General features: G+C 51.1%; 2 protein-coding genes across 3 annotated transcripts in view; one reads left to right on the top strand and one right to left on the bottom strand.

Moving 5' to 3' along the window:
• The window catches only part of LOC137302394 (pentraxin-related protein PTX3-like), a 25324-nt gene extending 10841 nt beyond the window's left edge, over nt 1–14483 (top strand). Inside the window, exon 3 of the mRNA XM_067972035.1 lies at nt 9744–14483. Within this exon, the coding sequence (XP_067828136.1) occupies nt 9744–10357 (614 nt within the window). The 3' untranslated portion in view covers nt 10358–14483. The remainder of the gene's footprint in view (nt 1–9743) is intronic.
• The window catches only part of naa38 (N-alpha-acetyltransferase 38, NatC auxiliary subunit), a 78440-nt gene that overhangs the window by 53931 nt on the left and 6507 nt on the right, over nt 1–18002 (bottom strand). Inside the window, exon 3 of one of the 2 annotated variants that reach the window (XM_067972036.1) lies at nt 14360–18002. The exons of the other annotated variant lie outside the window; for it this stretch is intronic. Within the exon in view, the coding sequence (XP_067828137.1) occupies nt 17890–18002 (113 nt within the window). The 3' untranslated portion in view covers nt 14360–17889. Of the gene's footprint in view, nt 1–14359 lie in introns of those variants that run through there. 2 annotated transcript variants of the gene reach the window in all.

Below are 18002 nucleotides of genomic sequence, written 5' to 3'. Positions count from 1 at the left end.
CCATGGTTTTCCAGTGTACAATGGGAATGTGACCAAACCAAGGCCTCTTGAGGAATCGGCTTTGCAATTCATGGGAGCTCTTTCGCTCAGATTAAATCAACAATCCATTTACATAAAATCTTAACCAGCATTTTTTTGTCATCTTTCCAACGAGGACTTGTTTCCCTCAAACCTTGTCCCGTTTGATTGAGTGGCTTTCAGCAAGAACAATGGTTTAGTCACTTCTGCAATAGTGAGCGAAAGAGAGAGATCAGAGAGAGAGAGAGATCACAGAGAGACACACAAACACAGAGAGACAGAGACAGTGAGCGACACAGTAAGAGAGATACACTCAGAGCAAGACACACACACAGACAGAGACAATGAGCAATACAGTAAGAGAGATACACTCAGAGCAAGACACACACACACACACACACAGAGACAGTGAGCGACACAGTAAGAGAGATACACTCAGAGCAAGACACACACACACACACAGACAGAGACAATGAGCAATACAGTAAGAGAGATACACTCAGAGCAAGACACACACACACACACACACACACACACAGAGTTAGAGAGATACAAACACACAGATAGACAGAGACAGTGAGACACAGTAAGAGAGATACATACACAGACAGAGAGAGATCACAGAGAGAGACGCAGAGGCAGACGGTGAGAGACAGAGACAGCGAGAGACACATTAAAAGAGAGAGGGAGAGAAAATTTGCAGAGAAACTCCTGCTCCTATTTCTTATGTTCTTAAGGCACACAAAGAGATGTGAACAGAGAGGGGGAGACTGAGACAAACGGGGAGAGAGAAAGAGATGTACAAAGAGAGATGCACAAACACATGCACATAGAGTGAGAGAGACACAGTAATATAGATGCACAGAGTGAGAGCCATAAAGGAAGACAGATGCACAGAGAGTCAGTGAGACATACAGGAAGAGAGCAAGAGTGAGGCAGCAATGCACACAGAAAGGCAGAGAAAGAGAGAGGGATCCAAAAAGAGAGAAAGGAGCACAGAGAGGAAAATAGAGGCCGAGAGGGAGATAATGGGTGAGGGAAGAGTGCTGGGACTCAGCACTGCTTCACAGGACAGTGGGGAAACACTGCTCACAGGGACGTGGGGAGGGAGCGAGGGGTGGGGGAGGTGTATCAGCCAGGAAACCCAGAAATGCGGGTAACCTAGACGACCAGTCGGCAGCCAACCGGAATGAGAGGCTGCCGTGCGGAAAGGGCCTACGGCCGCAGCCAGGGAGTGGAGAGGCGGGTGGGAGGGAGGGAGAGGTCAGAAAGGCCGGAAAGGTGGGGGGATCGGAAATCAGAGTGTGGGGGGAAATCGGAGGCGTTGGGGGAGTCCGGGGGGGTTGGAGGTCAGGGGGAGATTGGAGGCCTTGAAGAGATTGGAGGTCAGGGGGGGATCGGAGGTCGGGGGAGATCAGCAGTCGGGGGAGATCAGAGGTCAGGGGAGATCAGCGGTTGGGGGAGATCGGAGGTTGGGAGGAGATTGGAGGTTGGGGGTTTGGAGGTCGGGAGGAGATCGGAGGTCGGGGGGAGATCGGAGGTCGGGGGGGATCGGAGGTCGAGGGGGGATTGGAGGTCGGGAGGAGATCGGAGGTCGGGGGGAGATCGGAGGTCGGGGGATCAGAGGTCGGGGGAGTTCGGAGGTCGGGGGAGATCGGAGGTCGGGAGGATCGGAGGTCAGCGGAGGGATTGGAGGCCTTGGGGGGATTGGAAGCCTTGGAGGTCGGGGGGGGGATCGGAGGTCGGGGAGGGGGGTCGGAGGTCGGGGAGGGGATCGCGGGCACGGGAGGTCAGACAATCGTGGGGAAGGAAGCAGCTTTTCTTGGGGGGGCCGGGGTGGGGTGGGGGTGGGGGGAGAAGCACTCCTGCTCCTCCTGGCCCACAAGCAGTGCTGGAAAGACACTTACCTGCTGCATCCGGCCGTTCTCGCCTCCCTTCAGCTGCCGGCTCCCCCGAGCCCTGGGAATCCCGGCCTGCCGGCGGTAAACCTGAAAGCCTGCTAAAATTTGAGGCACGCATCCTCATCAAAATATTAAAATGACGGAGCCTCCCCTGGAGAGCAGCCTGTCCCCCAACCCGCCTCCATTTTAACCGTCCCTCTCCCGCCTGTCCTCAGGGGTTAAAATTCCCCCCACTGTGTTAGACCAGGGGCCGTTCCACTGCAACCCTTTAGAGAAGTCTGTCTATAGCAGCTTAAAGCAGCAGCAGCACATTAACCAGCCCTGGTGAAATCATTAACACAGTGACTGGACCCCCTAGCAATCTAGCAAATTAGAAATGTATGTATTTAAAACTACTTATTTTTCTGCATAGTCCCAACCCCCTCTCAAATTCTCCCCCCTCGCTCCCAAAGGTGACGACTCTCGCTGGGGTACAGTTCCACGGGCTTTGGCTCTGACTTTTTAGGGCCTTCTTCACACACGAGCCTGGACAGTGAGAGTCGGCGGGCTGGTCAACCACAGGAAGCATCACATCCAAAGCCGGAAATGACAGCAATCAGGAGTAGGGGAACCCTGGCTGATTTTTTTTCTTCCTTAGCCCGGGTTGGGGGGGGGATTGAGGCCAGGAATCTACTCTGGGATCTCTGGCTGGTTTTTCCACTGGGCCTACAGGGGCAAGTGCTCTGTATATTTTCAATGAAACCACAGTCTGCCTCTCCCCGCCTCTCTCTCCTCCTTTAAGACGCTCCCTAAAACCTACCCCTTTGACCAAGCTTTTGGTCACCCGTGTGGCTCGGTGGCTTGGGATACGCCCCGTATCCCAAGTTATAAACGTTTTAAAGAGAGTAAATACTGAACACAACGTGGGAATTGTATGAATACTTGAAGGGGAAAAATTTGCAGGGCTGTGGGGAAAGTGCAGGGGAGGGGGGGGAGGGAATGGGACTAATTGGAAAACTCTTTTAAAGAGCTGGCACAGGCAGGATGGGCCGAATGGCCTCGATCTGTGCTGTTATCATTGTCTGATTCTACGAAAGGCTGGATAGAGGGAAAAGCTTGCTCACATCTCTCTCTCTATCGCAACCGTGACCATATTTTGTTGAAATCACGATAGCCACTTCTCTGAGCTCCCCACCAGTCCTCCTAAGTTTTAAATGTTCCTCCCCCTGCTCCCCCACCATATCCTCACTGTGCTGGAAACAAGACTCATTGCTGTCTTTCCCCCTCTAACTCATCCTTTCCCATGACCCGCCCGCCCGCAGCCCTCTTCCAATCTCCGAGCCTTCAAGACCCCCCCCCCCAAACTCATCGTCTTCCGTCAGGCTCTTTTCAACCCTGGCGAGCTGTTGCACCGTGGGAGGCTTCCAAAACAGGCTTCGTGCGGGGGCTCCGAGTGAGCAGTGAGACCCACGTGGGCTGGAGCCTTGGATGGGCCCATTGGCGGCCCTCCAAGGCTTGTGCAATGTTTGGCTTCACATTTCGATGCCGTTAAGTTCTTGACTGTAACCGTGCCAAGTGAAAGCCGGCAAGTTCCCAGGCGGGGAGGGGGGGAGGAGAGACACACACAGAGGGAGTCACACTACAATACGGGGTTGCCAATCCTCCAGGATTGCCCTGGAGTCTCCAGGAATTAAAGATTGACCTCCTGGACGCTGCTGCGAGCAAAACACCCGGGAGAGAAAAATCACAGGGACGTTAAAAATAATTTCTTTGAACGCTTCTGTTTATTGGTTATAAATAGGCTGTTTGACTGGGGCGGGGCAGGTGGTCACGTGATGAGATCTCCAGGAATACGTCCAAGCAGAGTTGGCAACCCCTCCACTGACACTGTTTGGCAAACGCAGGGTAAACAGGGAACAGAAACTGTCAGACTCCCACAACTCCATCCAGCGAGTTGTTGACCCAAACAGACCAGGGATCAGTGGTGTAGTGGCTATGTCGTTGGATTAATAACCCAGAAAGTGTTGAGTTCAAATCCCACTGCGCCAATTTGAGAATTTGAATTCAGTTTAAAATAAATCTGGAAATCAAGAGCTGACAGCAGTAAAAGTGACCGTGAAGCTGCCAGATTGGGTTAAAAACCCCAACTGGCTTCACTAAGGCCCTCCAGGGAAGGAAACCTGCCGTCCTTACTCCCAGGTTTCGGCCTATATGTGACTCCAGTCCCTACACCAACGTGGTTGACTCCTAACTGCCCTCCAGAAGCGGCCTAGCAAGCCATTCACGAGGGGACGGGGCAATAAATGCCGGCCTTGCCACTGATACCCCTATCCTGGGGCCAGTCCCTGGTCTGTAATGAGCTGGCTGGGTTGCTGTATTTAACGGTGGCATGGGTTAGGATTAGGAGGAGACAAATCAGCTAGGAACTGGGGGGTGAAACTGTGTGTGGGGAGGGGGGGTCCCATTCTGCATCTTTATTTATTGACCCAAACTCCTTTGCTGGAAAGTGCCTGAGATTGGGCATCAGATGTGATGCCCCCCATAGTTAAATAGCCCACTGACTGGCAAGAATCCCAAACAAGGAATGGCCGTGTTGGACAAGGCAACGCTACCATAGCGTGGCGAGGGGGGGCGGTTAAAATAATTGGAGAAGGAGAAAAAAACACAAAGTCTATTATTAAATATTTGAAAATGCTGGAGAAACACATCTGAAAAGAGTATAAAATACAGCTCTCAGTACTTCAGGTAGAGATCTTTCTGACGAGACATTAAACAAAGGGTCCCGTCTACCCCTCTCGGGTGGATGTAAAAGATCCCACGGCCACTATTTCGAAGGAGAGCAGGTGGGGGGGGGGGGGAGGGGGTAGTTCTCCCCCGTGTCCTGGGGCCAATATTTATCCCACTACTAACATTACTTAAAAAATAAAAACCCAGATTATCCGGTCATTATCACGTTGCTGTTTGTGGGATCTTGCTGTGCGCAAATCGGCTGCCGGGTTTCCTAACATCACAAAAGCTTCAATGGCCGTAAAGCGCTTTGGGACGTCCTGAGGGGGTTCGATTTTTCTCTTTCTTTCATCACCACAGTTCTGATGAGAGGACCCCCTGCTCCAAAATGTCAAAGGGTCTGTTCTTTCCTCACATACTGACGGACCTTGCCAGCCCTCGTTGGCTTTCGCTGCAGGTTCTCTCGCAATTTTTAATTTTTCCTTACGCTGCCACAAAATGAAAACGTTTCAGCAACAAGAGCTGGTGTTTTTCTTCTTCGGAAAGGCCGTCTCCCATTGTGGAGCGGGGACAGTGGAGGGGGGGCGAGGGGGTCGGTCTTCTTGTGAGACTGCGAGCTTTGTTTACAGTAATCGGGAGGAGTTTATAAACACCGGACGAGCTCAAAGTGATCTCCCCTCAAATTGCAACCAGATGTGTCGAACCCCTCGCCCAGAGGCGAAATAAGCGTTCAGAGGCCAGCCCCAACTTTCACAGTTTGAACTCGTGGAGTGTCCAGTTTGTTTTAAGTGCAGCCTAACCCCGACTCTACATAAACCAGAGATGGAACTTTTTAAAAAAACACTTGATAAATGACTATTCTTGAGTGCTTGAGATGTAGCACTGATTAAACATCAAAGCCGGCTCCTCTAATCTTGAATGGGTCTGTTGGTCTGTACAGTTATTTTAAGCATTGTTTCATCCACCCCCTCTCCCCAAGTATTTTTTATTTGCTGCGTTGACTCGAGTCTGCATCTGACTGAGTGGAGGAACAGCCCCCCGGTGTTGAAACTTTTTTTGGGAGGGTGTTAAGAGTTGAACAATTGCAAAGACTCCCTTCAGTTTCTGTTACTTTTTCTCCGCCTGTATCTTAACTCGCACCGTTCACCCATCACCTCCCCCACCCCTGCGCTCGCTGATTTACATTGGCTCCCGGTCCGGGAACGCCTTGATTTTAAAATTTTCATCCTTGTTTTCAAATCCCTCCATGGCCTCGCCCCCTCTCCCAATCTCCGTAACCTCCTCCAGCCCCTCCAACCCTCCGAGATCTCCGCGCTCCTCCAGTTCTGACCTCTTGCGCATGCCCCGATTTTAATCGCTCCACCATTGGCGGCCGTGCCTTCAGCCGCCTAGGCCCCAAACTCTGGAATTCCCTCCCTGAACCTCTCCGCCTCTCTCTCCTCCTTTAATACGCTCCTTAAAACCTCCCTCTTTGACCAAGCTTTTGGTCACCTGTCCTAATATCTCCTGATGTGGCTCGGTGTCTAATTTTGTTTGATAATCGCTCCTGTGAGGCGCCTTGGGGAGGTTTCACTATGTTAAAGGCGCTATATAAATGCAAGTTGTTGTTAAGAGTGCCTTTACTCGGAGGCCTCCCACTACACATGAAATGGATTGCATCGTGACACACAGATGGGTCACTCGTCTTGGATATAATTTAACTTTGCTTTTTCTGCGCCTCTGCTCTGTTGTTCCAAATATCCTGGCCTACGCACACTCCCAATTCCCCGTGTTGAAATCAAGGCTCATTGAGTCATCTCCTACGGTGACTCATTCTTTCTCACAATCCCCCTCCCTCACTCCCAGAGTCCACAGTCAGTGACTGCGAGATGCCGAGCTCGGGGTTTTCAAAGCCTCATGGCATGTGGTGAGGGCAAAATGCTTGTTGACTTCGGGCCTTTGGTTCCCAAAGATCTCCACCCACCGGGGGCTTTTCCTGCACTCATGTCTGGGTCTGTTGCAGACTAACCGAGAGAGATTAGTCAGCAACTCCCATTATCGTTGTATCATGCGGGTACCAGGATGGTAGAAGGCGAGCTAGACGGCCCTTGGTCCTTATGCGTCGAACATTTCCCACATTCTTTTAAAAAAAACACACCCTTCGCGACCTCAGAGACTCCCAAAGCGCTCAACAGCCACTGAAATACTTCTGAAGCGCGGTCACTGTTGTAATGTGGGAAACGCAGGCAGCCAATTTGCGCACAGCAAGATCCCACAAGCAGCAATGTGATAATGAGCAGATAATCTCTTTTTAGGTAAAATGAAAACAGAAGATGTTGGCAACGCTCAGCTGGTCAGGCGGCCACAGATGCCGAGCGTTTCCGGCATTTTCTGGTTTTATCTCAGATTTCCAGCAGCCGCAGTATTTCGCTTTTAGAATCGCAGAAAATTTACGGCACGGAAGGAGGCCGTTCGGCCCATCGTGTCCGCGCCGGCCGAGAAACGAGCCGCCCGACCCAATCTCACTTTCCCGCATTTGGTCCGTGGCCCTGCAGGTCACGGCTCTTCAGGTGCACATCCAGGTGTTTTTTAAATGAGTTGAGGGTTTCTGCCTCTACCACCCTCTCAGGCAGCGAGTTCCAGACCCCCACCGCCCTCTGGGTGAAAAAAATCTTCCTCATTTCCCCTCTAATCCTTCTACCAACTACTTTAAATCTATGCCCCCTGGTTATTGACCCCTCCGCTAAGGGAAATAGGTCCTTCCTATCCACTCTATCTAATCCCGTCATAATTTTGTACACCTCAATCAAATCTCCCCTCAGCCTCCTCTGTTCCAAGGAAAACAACCCCAGCCTATCCAATCTTTCCTCATAGCTAAAATTCTCCAGTCCTGGCAACATCCTCGTAAATCTCCTCTGTACCATCTCTAGAGCAATCACATCCTTCCTGTAATGTGGTGACCAGAACTGAACGCAGTACTCAAGCTGTGGCCTAACTAGTGTTTTATACAGTTCCAGCATAACATCCCTGCTTTTATATTCTATGCCTCGGCTAATAAAGGAAAGTATCCCATATGCCTTCTTAACCACCTTATCTACCTGTCCTGCTACCTTCAGGGATCTGTGGACATGCACTCCAAGGTCCCTCACTTCCTCTACACTGTACTATTTTTTGTTAGTGGTGACGGTTGAGGGATAACTATCGGCCCAGGTCACGGGGAGAACTCCCCTGCTCTTCTTCCAATAGTGGCCGTGGGATCTTCTTACGTCCACCTCAGAGGGCAGACGGGGCCTCGGTTTGACGTCTCATCCGAAAGACGGCACCTCCAGCAGTGCAGCACTCCCTCAGCACCGGCACTGGGAGTGTCGGCCTGGATTATAGGCTCACGTCTCGAACCCGCGGCCTTCTGACTCAGAGGCGAGAGAGTGTGACTCACTGAAGGAGGCTCCACAGAGCTGAGAGGCCTGGAAGGCCAAGGGTGGCATGTGGAGAGGGATAAAATGCGAATGTGGTGGTTTGGTTGGCTTTTTGAAGTAGGACGAAACAGCAGAATAATGAACAATGGTTGCTCTGTTCCGTTCTGCTTAGACAGCTGTTCCTCGGCCAAGTCTGCCTCTGATATGGGACCAAGTGGCATTTGTGCTTAAAGGTCATGCAACTGTGAGCTCTCGTTCTTTCTTCAATCTTTTTAACCTTTGACCTTGCCGTGTGTAACTCTGGGACAGAATGCGTCTGTAGAGTGTTGAATAACACGACAGTACTTGCAGCAGATTCAACAAACAATGAGTACAGAGGAATTGTTTCACTAACTGAAGGGCTTTTATACATAGAATCTACAGCCCAGAAACAGGCCATTCGGCCCAACAGGTCTATGCCGGCGTTTATGCTCCGCATGAGCCTCCTCCCTCCCCTCTTCATCTCACTCTATCAGCATATCCTTCTATTCTTTTCTCCCTCGTGTTTATCTAGCTTCCCCTTAAATGCATCTCTGCTATTCGCCTCAACTACTCCGAGTTGCACATTCTCACCACTCTCTGGGTAAAAAGGTTCCTCCTGAATTCCCTATTGGATTTATTAGCGACGGTCTTATATTTACAAACTCCTTAGTTTTAGACTCCCCACAGATTATCTGGTCCTTATCGCGTTGCCGTTTGTGGGATCTTGCTGTGCGCAATTTAGCTTCTGCGTTTTCTACACTACGAACATTGACGACACTTCAAAAACAAGTACTTCGTCGGCTGTGAAGCGCTTTGGGACGTCCTGAGGTCGTGAAAGGCGCTATATAAATGCAAGTTCTTTCTTTACTCATGTTAGGATACGAGGATGCATTTTCTATCCCAGTTGCTCTCGTTTTTCTTAGTCGGTGACCTCTGTCACCTGACCAAGGAGCGAAGTATTACAATCCCAAAGCCACCAGGGGCCGTAAAGGCTCGGGGTGCGACTGGGAATCAGCTTTCAGCCAGCGGACATGACTCAATGTAATCAGCAGCAGCTGACCTGACATTGTATCTCTCTCTCTCACTTTTACAATGGATCTGATCTCCCCTGCTGGCTCAGTGAGTAGAAGCACAGTTTAATGTGATACTGGACCTCGCAGGCCAGAAGCCACCCAAGTCCAACCCCACCAGCACCCCCCTCCCAAGTCAGTCCTAAGCCAACCTTGCCTTAACCAGGGTAGCAGTCAGGTCGTTACTATAGGCCTTGGAATCCCGTGGGTGGGGAGAGGGAGGTTAACGAGATTAGCTGGGGAGGGGGTTCCCGCTCGAGATCACCTGCCAGGGACCCCTGCTTAAAAAAGACCCGTCTGTGCGGTTGGGCCCAGAACAGTGCTGAGCTCGATTGTGATGCCCCCTGTAGTCGAATGGCCCAGCGACACTCCCCGTCATGGATCGTAACGTAGAGTGAGTGAGGCACCGTCGCTCTCTGTCCCGCAAACGTTCAAGGGCTGGAGGCAGAAAGGGAAGAAACAACGGGATGTGGAAATGACGGTGGGGGCGGGGGGGCGCTGTAGGCTCATTCTGGGTGGATGACTTAAGATGGGCCGAACGGCCTCCCTCGTCTATAATTATCTCGCGACAGGACGGGATCGGATTTTCTCAGGGCTAATCCGTCTTCATTTGTCACCGTGTGTTTTCACAGGGTGCCCGACTGCGTTGACGTTCCCCACTCACCCGAAGGGTACGCAGGCCAGCGTCCACCCCACGTTGAGCCGCGACCTCCTCGCCTTCACCGCCTGCGTCTGGGCAAAGCCAAGCCACGTGGCAGAGAAGACGGTCCTCTTTTCCTACTGCGCCGGAGGCAACGGCACTGAATTCCAACTGTCCCTCAACCAAGACTCGGTGGCGTTCTCAGTCGGCCGTACACAGCACGCGGAGGCGGGCGCCCGCGCAGGCTCCTTTGGAAAGTGGACGCACTACTGCGGGATCTGGGATGGCGATTCCGGGAAGGCGACGCTGGTGGTGGATGGGCAGGCGGTGGGCTCGCAAGGCAAGGTGGCCTGGGCGCAGGTCATCCCCGGTGGAGGAGCTGTCCAGCTAGGGCACGAGAGCTCCGACTGCCGCACGGGCAGGAGGGCCGACGACAAATCCACCGTCTTCATCGGGAAGCTGACGGGTTTCAACCTGTGGGACGCGGCCATTACGGAGGCTGAGGTTGCCCCTCTGCTGAGAAGCAATGGGTGCAATGTTAAAGGGAACGTGGTGGGGTGGGACGTCGCTCAGGTCACACTGGGTGGTGGTGTCCTGCTTCACTAGTGAGCCATTCGATCCCAGTGTTTGACGGAGCATTGTGCCACAGATAAAATCACAAAAAAAAGTCTGACTGAATTATCTATGTTAATTCCTCTCTTTTTTAAAAGAAAAATTTACCGCAGTTATTTTATGGGAAGAAAAATGGGCTTGATTGACTTAATTATCCTGAATGCTGTCAAGGCAGCTGTTTTGAAATCAGAATCATGTCAAGGCAGCCATTTTGAAATCAGAATATTGTCAAGGCAGCCATTTTGAAATCAGAATCATGTCAAGGCAGCAGTTTTGAAATCAGAATCATGTCAAGGCAGCCGTTTTGAAATCAGAATCATGTCAAGGCAGCAGTTTTGAAATCAGAATCATGTCAAGGCAGCCGTTTTGAAATCAGAATCATGTCAAGGCAGCAGTTTTGAAATCAGAATCATGTCAAGGCAGCCGTTTTGAAATCAGAATCATGTCAAGGCAGCAGTTTTGAAATCAGAATCATGTCAAGGCAGCCGTTTTGAAATCAGAATCATGTCAAGGCAGCCATTTTGAAATCAGAATCATGTCAAGGCAGCCATTTTGAAAACTAAATCTGATCAAGGCAGCAATTTTGAATTTTCCACTCCTCGTGCCTGGGCTAAACCATCCTATATCACCAGTTGCATACCACTATTGTTTTTTTTTAAATAGCGTGAAAATTAAAAGCTACTAGACTTTGCTTCTGGCAACTGCAGCAGCCACAGACTGCACGTGGTTTGGGTGGAGGGACAGTATTTTTAAACGGACCGCATGCCATGCGCACTATGGTCAACTTGGGATCGCACGGTCTGGATAGTGGTGGACGAGTCAAAAATCAAAACAAAACTTATCTGGTTTCCATTCCTCCAAATGGCTGAATGCCCTCCGTCAGCAGATCAACTCCAGTTATGGCACAGGGCTTTTTATATGTTACCTCCTAATAAACTAGTATTTAATTAACAATGAAAAAAAATTCACTTTTTAAAATCCTGTATACAAAGGTCCCTAATTTAGCACTGAACTGAAGTTGAAGTAAATCATGTATAAACTTATTCTATAAAAGCTCACTGAGTTCCCTGAAGGGCTCTTATCGCAAGGTCTTCACGACAAGAGTTGAAAGGTCAACTGTGTTTGAAATTTAGGCTTTGGAGGGGGTGCAGAGGAGATTTACTGGAATGGTACCAGGGATGAGGGACTTCAGTTACATGGAGAGACTGGAGAAGCTGGGGTTGTTCTCCTTAGAACAGAGAAGGTTAAGAGGAGATTTAATAGAGGTGTTCAAAATCATGAAGGTTTTTGTTAAGCGTAAAATAAGGAGAAACTGTTTCCAGTGGCAGAAGGTTCGGTAACCAGAGGATGCAGATTTAAGATAATTGGCTAAAGAACCAGAGGGGAGATGAGAGATTTTTTAAAACAGCGAGTTGTTCTGATCTGGAATGCGCTGCCTGAAAGGGCGGTGGAAGCAGATTCAATAGTAACTTTCAAAAGGGAATTGGATAAATACTTGAAGGGGAAAAATTTGCAGGGCTATGGGGAAAGAGCAGGGGGGAGTGGGACTAATTAGATAGCTCTTTCAAAGAGCTGGCACAGGCCCGATAGACAGAATGGTGGCCTCCTGTGCTGTATGATGTTCAGACAGCCTGGTGGGCAAACGACACGAAGCTGGCCACCAAGGAAAGCTCATGATGTGCAGACGTTACCCGTTAACACTTCCCGTTTCTCCTCTCCCGCTACTGACTCATGCTCTGATACAGCTACACCCCATGCCGGAACAGCCCCTCGATGCCCTGTCCCGGTGGCCATTTCTTTTCACGTGGCAGCCCAGTGGCCACAAACTATTCGACCGCAGGAGGGTGGCATCACAGCCGAGCCCGTCCCCCCAATTTCACCCGACATTGGCTGGATTGTGAACACAAGATAATCGCGGGAGGAGGGCGGCCATTCGGCCCATCTTGGTTCAGCCGTTCAGACCCTGCGTCTACCCCATTGCAGTGTCTTAATGGTTTCTTAAATTACAGCCAAGGCTTTTTGTCTCCGCTGCTCTACCCAGGAGTAGATTCCACATGTTGGTCCCTTCGTGTGAAGAAGAATGTCCTCATCAGTCTTCAGGGGGAACATAGATGCTCTCACCTGCCCTCCCACCCCAAACCCAGGGGTCCTGAGGCAAATTGTGACGCCCCCTACAAACTATGATCAGCACACATCACACAGAGGATCGCAGCCAGAGCCTGTATGAATCAGTACCGCACAGTACAACACGTCTGTTAACGTTACCGACGGCAACCTTCACGTTGCGATGGCTTCATCAGCACTTCCTGGTTGAGGGTTCAACACGATTACTTCACCGCCAACCTACAGAGTGCAGAGCCCCTCCCTATCTCTCAAACCTCCCCCAGCACTACAATCCTTCACGATCTCTGCGCTCCTCCAATTCTGGCCTCTTGCGCATCCCCTGATTTTTGCCGCCCCACCATTGGCGGCCGTGCCTTCAGCTGCCTGGGCCCTAAGCTCTGGAATTCCCTCCCCAAACCTCTCCGCCTCCTTTAAGACGCTCTTTAAAACCTACCACTTTGACCAAGCTTTTGGTCGCCTGTCCTAATATCTCCTTACAGGGCTCGGTGTCAAATTTAGTCTGATAATCGCTCCTGTGAAGCGCCTTCGGGACGTTTTACTACGTTAAAGGCGCTATATAAATGCAGGTTGACGTTGTCGCTTGATTGTGTCGGTGACAACTGGTTCTACGTTAACTAATTCCCTTGTGGTGTTAGACTCCAAGGGAAGCACTGTTGAAAATCAAAGCCTTTTCTGGAGGACCGAACCAAACTTCGGACCTCAGTAGCCACATTGTGGTTGAGAGAGATAAGAAAAGAAAAAATGATGGAAATCTGAAACATAAACAGACAATGAAGGCTGTCAAGGCCTTGGAGAGGGTTTTGATAGAATAAACAGGGAGAAACTGTTTCCAGTGGCAGGTGGGTCAGTAACCAGAGGGCACAGATTTAAGATGACTGGCAAAAGAACCAGAGGCGAGAGGAGAATTTTTCTTTACGCAGCAAAAGGGCGGTGGAAGCAGATTCAATAGTAACTTTCGAAATGGAATCGGATAAATACTGGAAAAGGAAAGATTTGCAGGGATCTGGGGAAAGAGCAGAGGGGGAGTGTGGGACTAATAGAATAACTCTTCCAAAGAGCCGGCACGGGCACGATGGGCCAAACGGCCGCCTTCCGTGCTGTATGATTCTGTGACGCTTGGAAAGTCAGTGAAAAACAGAAAATGATGGTAATGGAAAGCGAATCAGTGAACGTTTGTAAAGAGTAAAGAAATGGTATTGACATTTCAGACACCCAGCCGGTCAGAGCTCAATCTGACGGAATCATAAACCCAAACGATAACCCGTCCTTTCTCTTTACAGATGCTCAATGACCAGCTGATCCCAGCATTTTATTGGTTATTTTGCTCGTCTCAACTCAGCCGAGACAAAATCTCCCCGCCCTGCCGCATTACAGATTATTATTTAGTAAAAATGTAAGAACAGTGGGGTTTGTACAGTCGAAGAGTTTCCCTCTTTCGGTTTCCCTGGCAATGCCCAGCGTCGCACAAAGTCCGTGCAGACTAGAATGGGCCACGTTTGATCCCCTGGTTTGTGCTGAGTTCGCTGGATTAATTGGCCTCAGCGCCCCCGGAACAGGGAAAGGAGGGGGCGGGGGAAGTAAAATAAGCCAGAGTTCCCGCCCTGAACCACTATCCAGTGACCCCCCCACCCTGCACGGGTCATCAGCAGAGGACAGGATTGGGCTTGGCTGTGACGCTTCCTGTGGTCAAATAGCCCACTGACACTCTCTGTCGCAGTTCAGGGGAAAGGATGGGTATTTTTGCAGAGGACGAGCGCAGCCTGGTGAAACCATACCCCGGCGAGAATCGCCACAGTCGGGAGAGAAAATAGGCAAAAACCATCCTTAAAAAAAGACAGCACCTGAATTGCTTCCGGCACAAAGAAGCTTGGATTTTTTTTTAATTCAGCATTATATGTTTTATTGTACATTTTTATATGGACAAAAATAATCAACTATTTAAATATTTTTGCTAAATGCACATTATTTGAATAAAAATGACAATTATGACAAAATACATTTTTTTCTCTCTTGCTTCTATATTAAAAATCTCATGCGATTCCTATTCCCAAAACCGCACTTTCTGTAGTCACAACTTTCAGTTACACTTTCCAGTGCGAATAGCCACGTTTAACATTTCCCCATTCAATTTTACAAAAGGCAAAATACTGCAGATGCTGGAAATCTGAACCGAAGAGAGGGATTTGCTGGAATACACACAGCAGCTGTGGAGAGGGAAAAATATTTAACCTTTCAGGTTGACGGCCTTTCATCAGACATCGACCCGAGATGTTAACTCTTTGTATCTTTCGCCAAGGATGCTGCCTGAGTGTATGTGTGTCGGCCGTGACTCAGTGGGTCGCATTCTCTCGCCTCCGAGTCAGAAGGATCGTGGGTTCAAGTCCCCACTCCAGAGACTTGAGCACAAAATCTAGGCCGACACTCCCAGTGCCGGTACTGGGGGAGTGCTGCACTGTCGGAGGTGCCGTCTTTCGGATGATACGTTAAACCGAGGCCCCGTCTGCCCCTCTCCGGTGGATGTAAAATATCCCATGGCACTATTTCAAAGAGCAGGGGGGAGTTCTTCCCGCTGTCCCGGCCAATATTTATCCCTCACCCAACATCACTAAAAGAGATTGTCTGGACATTTATAACATTTCTGTTTGTGGGACCTTGCTGTGTGCAAATTGGCTGCCCCGTTTCCTGTATAACACAGTGACAACACTTCAAAAGTACTTGGCTATAAAGCATTTTGGGACATCCTGAGGTTATGAAAGGCGCTATATAAACACAAGTTCGTTCGTTCTTTGCTGTTTTTATTTCCCATTCAATTTTTCTATGTCAACGGTCACAGCGCAGTTGCAGGCGCTGGCCACTTGATGGCATGGCGGACCCAAGTTTCTGAAATGTCTCCCTCTCAGCTCCGTGCGCACCTTGCATTCAGCAACTGACCGCGGGGGGTGACACCATGGGGAATTTACTGACCCGTAAATACATGCTCTGGTTCCCAGTGACTTCTTTCAGGGAAGGAAGCAGGACGTCAGCTTTTCCAATGAGTCGCCGAGCTTGCGGATCGACCGGTTGGCCGCTCTCAGCCGGTGAAGCGGTTTCGGTGACACAATCAGCCCCTGTGCCCCTTGGTTAGTAATAAAGCTGGGGTTGGGGAGGAGGGGGAATGCCCGAGACTGACACGCAAAGGGAAACGCAAGCAAAAACATTCAGCTCAAATGGGAAACCTCTCGGCAAACAAAATGGGTAAATCTCGCAAACTTTAGACGAGTAAAATTAAGTAATATTTGCAATTTGGATTTTTTTTGTTTTGGGCAGCAGCCAATTTGCACACAGCAAGATCCCACAAACAGCAATGAGACAATGACCGGGGTAATCTGTTTTAGTGATGTTGGTTGAGGGATAAATATCGGCCAGGACACCGGGGAGACCGCCCCTCCTCGAATAGTGGCCATGGGATCTTTTAAGTCCACCCGAGAGGGGCGGATAGGGCCCTCGGTTTAATGTCTCATCCGAAAGACGGCACCTCCGACAGTGCTGCACTCCCTCAGTACCGCAGTGGGAGTGTCGGCCTGGATTATGAGCTCAAGTCTCTGGAGTGCGGATCGATCCCACCACCTTCTGACTCAGAGGCGAGAGTGCGATGGATGCACAGACTGCGCTGCTCTCCAATGCCAGCTGGAACACTACAATCGGCCGGGGTGGGGGGGGGTGGGGTGCGGAGGGCAAATGGGAGGGTGAGAGGTTGATGAGATTCAACCTCCCTTCCCATTCCCGAGCCCCGCTGGAAAGTACGGGAGTTGCGATCCAGGTGAAGATGAGTATATACTCAGGTGTGACGCCCCTGTGGCCGAATAGCCCGCAGACACTCGTCGTCTGGGCTCACAAACACGCACAAAGAATGGGCACTTGGAGAAGGCGCTGCAGAAAGAGTCCTGCGAATAGCTGAAGTGCTGGTTACTGAGCAGATTCCAGTGATAGTAAATTGCTTGCTTCTAATCAGCCCCCCAGTTGGAGAGGGGTGGGGGGACGGGGACGGGGATGGATGACGAACATGAAATTCAGCACCCCCCTCCCCTCAATCCTTCAGGTTCAAAGAGGAAAACCTTGAGCACCTGAAAAGCAGCCCACTCTCTTTTCAAGCCTGGTTGAAACCTTCAGAGTAGTTTGACTGCTCTGCCAATGTCACAGGGGGAGTGGGCACCAGAGGGAGCACGAAATGGGCATCCCACCCCCCCGTCACTCTCGTGTTCTCAATGGTTTCATCAGACAAGGGGACAATTCTCCCACACCCCCCACTATTCTCCCCCAAAAAGGGGAGGCGGGGGGGGAGTGGTGTTGGGGTACGGTCCACAGGCATTTACTACTCTTAGTTCGCTCACCCCAAGTCGCAGCTCAGCGAGTGTGAGCGAGCTGGTCGACACGGGGAGCTACATCTGGCAGCAGCGCTCTGGGCTGGAGAGAGAGAGGCGGTGGTGTTGGTGGAGGGTGGGGGGTGGTGATGAGGGAAATCGGCCAGGTCTCCCGCACCGGATCACGATCCAGGGACTCCCTGCTGGAAAGCGTCCGTTTGGCCATTGGGCCTGAAGGCGTGATTGGGCTTGGCCGCGATGCTTCAGTAGCCGAACAGCCCGCTGATACTCGCCCTCTGGGCTGACACATGAAGAAGGGCCGTTCTGTTACGGGCCTGTCAAGACTGTGGGATGCACCCCAGCGAGAGAGATGGGGTGTGTGTGTATATATATATAATAGACCCTTGAAGACTGCGAGCACATGAGAGCAGGAGTGCCTCGTGAGTGACCCGTGACGGAGCGAGTGGGGAATAAACTGGCACAAACTGGTTGTAAAGTCTCTGAAATCAACCTTATCCTGGATTCAAATGATTAAAAGATGACAAACGGTATCAGGTGAGGTCTGCGGGGAGGTCAAACCCCACAAGCTCCGATCGTTCAGACTTCCCGCTAGCCGGCGCTGAGCCGTTGAGTTACCGCGTCAGTTAACATCCCAGCACCACCGCATCAATGGCCAGCTCTGTTACACGAGTGACCCATTTACTACCGTGGCCTTCTTGGGGCGATGAGCTGACTTGAGGTTGGGGTGGGGGGGTGGGGGTGCAGGTCTCCCATGCCACGGCCCAATGCCGCCGGGTAAGGGCGAGAGGTTCAGGCAAAGAACCTGCCACCTGGTAGGGCGGCAATGCCCCGAGCTGCCGCTCCACCGTGCCAGTTAACACCACGAACACTCTTACACACGAGTCGAACCTTTGCGGTGGGCGAACGGTCGCGTACGAGGCGCTGCGTTGAAGGTTGCTCGTCCCCCCCCCCCCCCCACCCAGCGGGGGGAGGCTACGTCGGGACGATGCCGCACAAGATGCCCGCCCCGGTGCCAGGCGCCACCGGGTTGGCTCCTCGGTCTCACATGTACTGCGGGCTCGACACGCTGTCCACTTCCACTTCGATGGAGACGACGTGGTGACCGGGGATCATGGCCAGTCCCAGCACGCGAGGCTCGCCGTGCGCCAGGGAAT

Source organism: Heptranchias perlo, chromosome 35, assembly GCF_035084215.1.
Source record: "Heptranchias perlo isolate sHepPer1 chromosome 35, sHepPer1.hap1, whole genome shotgun sequence".
NCBI classification, from domain to species: Eukaryota; Metazoa; Chordata; class Chondrichthyes; order Hexanchiformes; family Hexanchidae; genus Heptranchias; species Heptranchias perlo.
Note: the sequence above shows the minus strand (reverse complement) of the source record. Positions and strands in the feature narration are given on the sequence as shown.